This window comes from Lathyrus oleraceus, chromosome 4, assembly GCF_024323335.1.
Source record: "Lathyrus oleraceus cultivar Zhongwan6 chromosome 4, CAAS_Psat_ZW6_1.0, whole genome shotgun sequence".
Taxonomy (NCBI): Eukaryota; Viridiplantae; Streptophyta; class Magnoliopsida; order Fabales; family Fabaceae; genus Lathyrus; species Lathyrus oleraceus.
Window position 1 is genome coordinate 470,424,292 of NC_066582.1, and position 7,313 is coordinate 470,431,604.

Below are 7,313 nucleotides of genomic sequence, written 5' to 3' on the forward strand. Positions count from 1 at the left end.
TGCGGTCTCCACAATCTTTTTCTCTTTTCATAAACAAACTTAGTCACAAATTCACAGTATGACAATGATCGGGCTTCATCATATTTTGCATTTGCAACCAACCAAGATGAAAACATGGATTCAGTGACACTTGATTTTTCTAAAATATTCCCCATTATGTCAAAATTAGTGTAGTACACACCTTTCTCCCCAATAAGATGAAAGAACATATGTTCAACTGCAGGTTTGTGTCCATGAATTTTGTAACCGAAAATTCACCAACACGCTTCACTTGGAGAAACATAACTACAATCTAGATATTGTTTGGTTTCATCAACGAGCTCTTGATCTTGCAATGTTTTGGATATTGAAGGAACTATAGTTGCGGATATTCGGTCGAACCCCGTGTGTATGTATTTTAAAATATATTTGATTGAAGTACTTTGGTTACACCACTCCATATTGATATGCGCCTGATATTTCAATATCAACGTTGTATTATAGGGAATAACATGCCTATTGTCCAAAGCAGTTCCACTTTTGTGAATAACATGTGTATTGGATCTTCTTTTGTAAAATGGAAAACCATTAGCATCAACAATTGTATCATCGATGAACTTCTTGGGAAAGTATTTAGAACGCTTTTTATTCTTCATACATGGCGAGGATACACGTGAAAGACCACACGAAACATGGATCATATGTTCCTTGACTAAGTTGTGTAACATTGGATGAAGTTCAGGGTATGGAATCTCAGCACAAATTATGTTATCTATGTCGGACAGTGTTGGATACTTGTTTTGAGGGTGAATGAAAATTAAAATGTGAGCATGTGGTAACCCTTGTTTGAAATTCAATGGTATGAATAACTGAAAACAAACCATATAGAAAAATGTCAACTATAATGGAGGACAAAAATGGAAATAAAAGTTATAATGAAGTTTGTAAGACGTACATGCTAAACTCTTCTAAGAAGATGTTGTTTAGTTATATCGACCATGAGCTTATTAAATTTGATTTTAAAGACTTTAGAAATGATGTCGGGTCGATCATATGGCCTTAAATGTTTATTGGAAATCAACCGTGTAATTTCAAGCCAAGTCGGATTGCAAGTAAATGTTAGAAATAAATCTGGGAATCTCAACTTACTTGAAGTAGCCATACCATCAAAGTAAAGTTGATACATGTATCTCTTGCTTCCAACAAAAGAAGATGGTAACACAACTCATTTTCCCTTTCCCCCCTATTGCGCAGTTGATTACTTTCCCATTGTCCATGTAATTATTATATTTTCTAACTCTTAAATTAGATTGATTCCTCCTCAACCAATGAAGATGTTCAGACTCCATCCTAACATAACCATCTACCAAGAATTGTTGGAATAGTTTCCTAGAGTACAACAATGTTTTAGCTTCAATGGCGCATTCATGTAAGCGGAATAAAAGCCAATCTTTGATGGACTGGCAATTTTTCCTTGTAACCAAATGTTCATTTTTATACTTGTGAAGTATGTTATCCCTGTAACCATCTTCTCCATAGAAAAATATCAAAGGGTACTAGTATGCAAGGTAACTCGGATGCAACTCATTTATTCTTTGCAAATGACATCACGTGCATGGATAATAATGTCTATTTAGAAACCGAATCAATATCACCTATAATGATGCATCAACTTCTGAAATAGTCGGCCTGTTATAGACAAGACTACCCTTAGGTCTATCAAAAATAAGCTTGAGCTTTAAGTCTAAGAATGTGTTGTCCTTCAACATACAACATATCCCTTGCCATCCTAAACACTTTAGCATGTAAGTTACAGTCGTCCAACATGGACTTTAATTTTGTCACAACATCTCTTTCAACAAATTTATTCTCCCTGTTTGTCGGAGTAAAAAAGTTGGTCATATAGACAATATAAGTTGCATTACACGTAGAGTTTAATTAAGAATATGTAGTACCTGAAGCAATCCATTATGTTATTGACCTCGTGCTCAGTGTCAAATATATACAGTTTAGCATATTGCGGAGGAAGACCTTGTACCGGAAGCAAAGTTCCAATTTGATGACAAGTCTGACCATGAAGTCGCAAAGTAGGTGGACCTCTTCCCTTTGAATGTGTAGTATCAAACTGCATGCCCAGAGAGGTAAAGGAAAACACTACATTCTATGTTCTAATGTTATTTTGGTAATTCCTACTTGTCGGGAGTGTTTTGTCATAAAGAAGTGTTTTCAATAGCTCTGGTGGTTGTTCAAGGAAAGGGAGAACAATTTTTTCGTCCCTGCAACACAATTCGAATTTTGGAACAATAGTATACCCTGATTTGTTTTTACGCTCTTGATACCCCATAAATGCTTGACAAAATTGACATTCCCAAACAGGGTCTCTGATATATGAATATTCTATATTGGCAAACATTATACTAATTAATACGCAAAAAAGTGTAATAAGCATAAGGTGACAACATAATCAAAAATTAGCAATATGAGTAATAATTAACGTACATTGATGGTGTGAATTAATAATAGGCCCAACTTGTAAAGATTCGTCTGAATCAGAAGGATTTGCCAAACATTGTTCATCGCCTGTAATTGCATTTCCTTCGTCAGCTGAGTGTGTGTAATATTGGCAAGAAGTAGTTGCTGTTGAATTTGGAATAGTTGTAGGAATTCAATGAACATGATGTATTTGTGTTGTAGTGGTTCCTCGAAAGTTGATCGGATATAGAGGAACGTTGTTGGTTTATGTCGGTACTGTGTCCGTGAAACGATTGAACAAACTAATTCCATTTCGGCCATGAAATCCCTTTCATTTGTTACTTTAGATTTCTATGTTATGACACTCAGGGGGGGCAGTGTGAGTAACATTTGTAACAATCCTTAGTGGTGTTGCGCGTTAAAGTGGAGTGTGGTTATCATTGATGAACAATGAACAATTTGAGGTGTGCATTATATTTTCGTTGTTGCCACCTGTCTGTGTTGAATTGCCCTTCATTCCCATCAGTTTCCTTTTCTTCCTATCCATGGAAGCAGGAGTATGACAATGGTATAATGGTTGGACGAAGTGTAAGTTGTTGCGAAGAAGAATGTGACTAGTCTTCCTGGGTGGTAATAAGAGATAAAGTGAGTTGTACAAATGGTTTATTAGAAAACTCATATAACTTTTACCCCATGTTGAGTCAAGACGCAATATTATTATTATTATAATGTTTTAAGGTGAAGGTGTAAGTATAGCGTATTTTAGTAAGTTACGGAGAGTTAGTTTTCAAGCATACCCAGAAAATAAGAAAAGTTAGATATGTTGCAGTGGTGTGATATGAGTGAGTAGGATAGTTTACTTAATTATATTATATTGAAATACATGGGACAATGGGCCCTGGTTGACATAAAACAACAATGACATATGGTTTGGTGTTTTGATTACCTTCTTCCATTTAAATAGTTTATAATAGTCCTAGTTTAGACTGTTGATTCACGTGAGCAATCATCCAAAGCAGCGATCATGGTAGGCATAAAAGTAAATCAAGTAGTAGTGAATATGAAGTGAGATAAGTTTGAAAGAAAAAGAAAAATAACATTTTTCGGGATTCAACCTCTCAAAACATTACATTAGAAACAGTACAACATTAGTAAAATGCACATTATGGAAAGTAAATATAATAACATCTCCATTATGAAATCCATTAAATTGAAGAAAAATCATCCAACCTTTGAAACAATTCAAAAAAATAAGGGTCTCCATTTTGATATTGGATCTGGCACGTAACGAGTTGATTGGAAGGCTCCACCAAAGTTAGAGATGTGTAATATTTGGCTTCAATGATATGGAATAAGGCTCTATCCAAGTTCTATAAAAAAAAGTTTCAGCAGGTACCATTTTTATACACTTTGATGAAATATAAAGGAAAAAACAAAAATAATGGATATTTTACTAGGCTACAGACACCTTCAAATGTATGGCTAGAAAGTACAATTTCAAAAGATAGTTTATTTGGATCCGGTAGTGATAGGGTATGCCAATAAGGAAAATCATATTCAATACATTTGTGGTCAAGTACATGAATAAACAAAAAGAGGCCATCGCTGAAATATTAAAGATGAACAACATTAAATTGAATGGAAAATCTACACAATGAAGTATTTCAGTCCACCCGTTTGTAATTAGTGGATCTATGAGACTTCGATTCCATTCAACCTCAAATTCATACAAACCATCATAGATCTTACATTGTGTAGGTAGTTCGAGACCAACTTCATGCACATAGGTGTAGCACCTCAAATTTGCACCTATCATTATACATACATTTTCATATTAGGTCATAGCACATCATGATCCATTGCATAGCATTGCATTGTTCCCAGTTGCCTCAAGTGCAAGCAATCAAGAATTAGGTCAAACTAATCTCCTGATCAGTCAACCAAGCAAGCAAAGGAATTTCTCATTTGAACCAAGGCCTTGGGGGTTGTCCAACAAGTTCACATGACTTGGGGATCCATTTGAAGTATTTTGGTCAAGGATTGAAGGCTCAGAGGTCGGCAGTTCGTACACAGACAGTCAAAAACCCTAAAAAAGGTCAACTGTCAGTCAAGGCAATGGTTGGTGGTCATTCTTGTGGAATTTGGGCACCATGGTTAATAATCAAGAGTTCATACAACTTGGGACATCATTTGAAGTCAAGTTCTCAAGGAATTAGGGTTTGGAAGTCATCAGTCAATGCACAATCAGGCAGAAACCCTAAAAGTCAACTGTTGGTCAACTGTCCATTTAATCAGTGATTGATTGATTGGAATTGGTTTGTGAGAGTTCATTCATGTCCAAATAGTCATCATATATCATGCCAAACACCATCATGGAAGAATTTGAAGCCAGATCAAAAATTTCCAAAAAGAAGAAACTGGGCCTGTAACTGAAACCTGCCATAAATGGAAAGTCTTGATCCTCAAACTTACATCTTGATACAAGCCTCAAATGAATTTTTGCCCAACATGAAAGTTGAAGATCTTGTTCTCCCATTTCCAAAAAGTCCTAGAACTCCCAATTCCCATGTGTGGTTGGCAAGTTATGATCGAATCGATTTCAGAAAATCTTGAACTTCAAAGGGCCATATCTCTCAAACCGTTTGGCCAATTTTGGTGGGGTTTTTTCCTACAAGTCACATTTGATCCCCTCTTTCCAAAAATATAAATTTCATGAGCCAAAACTTCACCAATCAAAATGGCATATTTTGACCTTTTTCATTTAAATGAAAGTTTGACCAAGAGTTGACTTTTTGATTTAAACATTTTTTCAACATTTGGCCAATTGTAACAGCTCATAAATGTCATTTAGAATGTGTTTGCAAAGTCAAAATATGCAGTACATAAGGCCATTGCTTGGTTGCTTGAATTGTAAGAAAGGTACAAATTCACCATACTTGTCCATGCTTCCACAACCATGCCTTGTACTAGCAGCATTATGCAGCATTTTCTGTCATGGTGAGCCTCACTTGCAGCCTGAAATCAACAGCAAGACAGGAAGCCATTCCTTGCTTGCTTAAATTTTGGAAAGGACACTTCCACTCCATGCTTCCAACAATACCTTGTACTATCCAAGCAAAGCTTATGCAGGATTTTTCTGTCCTTTTGGACACAAATGCTGCAGCCAACAATGACATCAAACTCTCACACACACATAGAGCAGTAGCACAACACAGTAGACCAAGCCACTTTCACTTACTCCCTAAAAAATGGATTTTGCTTTAGCAGCCATCAAAAAAAACCTGTAAAACTCAAAACCTAACCAACTCACTCATACAAAAAAATCCTCACCTGCTCTCATTAGGGATTCTCACTAAAATCTCACCTTACTTGCATTTTAGGAGAGCTGTCCATACCCTCCATCATGGTTTTCCTGTCATGAAACCAACTTCATGCACTCTCTAAAACTGGCCTTGCTATGTGCATCTCATGTTTTTCTGTCCAAGCTTACACAAACCTGTCCATTGCCACTTCCCAACCTGCTCACCATTTTGAAACTAACTGCCACAAAACCAACACACTCACTAAAAACTGACTTGGCTGCTTTGGGCATTGAGGAATTTTCTGTCAAGAACCTCTAGTAACCAAACCTGCCATACCATAGAGCAGCATTCAACAGCATGGCCTGGCTTGGATGCAATCCTAACCTCACTTGCTGTCATGAAGGAGCAGCTGTCTAAAAAACACAAAAACTACACATTTTCTCAAGTTTCATTTTTGGATGCATTGACAAAAATCATTCCAAACCTCCAATAAACCTAAAACCTCACTTGCATTTTCCAACCTTGCCCTCACCTTGCCATTTCCTGTCCAAACAAAAGAACAAAATCTTCTAACCATACTGCATACAGCATGATCTCAAAACCCTTGCTTGCTATTGGTATTGGATTTTTAGGCTGTCAAAAAGCACCATGCCTTGCCCTGGACTGTACTACGATTTAGCAGGGTTTTCCATCTTCATTTCCTGACTGAAAGACAAGAGCATCCCAAAAAAAGAAATCAAAAAAAAGAGATTGGCATTTTATCTTTTCATTTTTCTGCTGAAATCCCAAAGAAAGGGAACCCTGCTGTTGGCATTTGATCTTCTCTGTCAAAAGCACCATGGCATAAAACAACACATAGACCAAAAAAAACACCTTCACTTACTCCCTCATTCTTAACCTTGCCTTGCCTTGCATTCACCAAAAATCTGCCAAACAACAGATGAACCAACTGCACATACTTGCCCTCCTCCTGTCATGAGAAACATTTAACCTCTCACACTCTCTCCAACTCACCCTGCTATTGGCATTGCATTGGTCCTGTCCAAAAACACAAAAACCAACCAGTAGCAGAACCAATTTTACCTTGCAACACAAACCAACAGAAGACCACAACTGTCATGGAACCAACCTTGTTTTGCACTTTCCTTTTTCTTGCCATAAAACTTCCAAGGTAACCTAGCAGCATACCACCCTCTCTCTGAATATTCATTTTTGCTTGGCATTTTTCCAATGTTCTGTATCCCTAAGAACCAAACCTAACCAGCATCCACCATCCTAAAACTAACCCACCCTGCCTTGCCAACCAACATGACATAGCAGACCAACAGACCTCATTCATTCAAACAAAAACCTCACTTGCTTTTTCTGTCCAAAAAGATGTCCAAACACACAATGAACCTGACCTGGCCTGGCTTGAGATAGTCATCAAACACATAACCAAAACACACTAGCATCATCAAATCAACAAGAGTTGCATTGATTCACTCATTCCAAAATTACACCTTGCTTTTGCATTTTTCAACTTCTTGTCCAAAACCTCCAAAGGACCAAATTTGCTTG

General features: G+C 36.9%; 1 protein-coding gene across 1 annotated transcript; it reads right to left on the reverse strand.

The window, feature by feature from the left end:
- Nucleotides 1–254: 254 nt before the first annotated feature.
- On the reverse strand, nucleotides 255–6,963 carry LOC127138003 (uncharacterized). Its single transcript, XM_051064411.1, has 8 exons — nucleotides 6,883–6,963; nucleotides 6,713–6,791; nucleotides 6,238–6,296; nucleotides 6,081–6,145; nucleotides 5,948–5,969; nucleotides 1,935–2,104; nucleotides 1,765–1,852; nucleotides 255–848 (listed from the first exon to the last, which is right to left on the reverse strand). The coding sequence occupies exons 1-8, from the start codon at nucleotides 6,961–6,963 to the stop codon at nucleotides 255–257; spliced, it is 1,158 nt and encodes a 385-aa protein (XP_050920368.1).
- Between the last annotated feature and the right edge of the window lie 350 nt (nucleotides 6,964–7,313).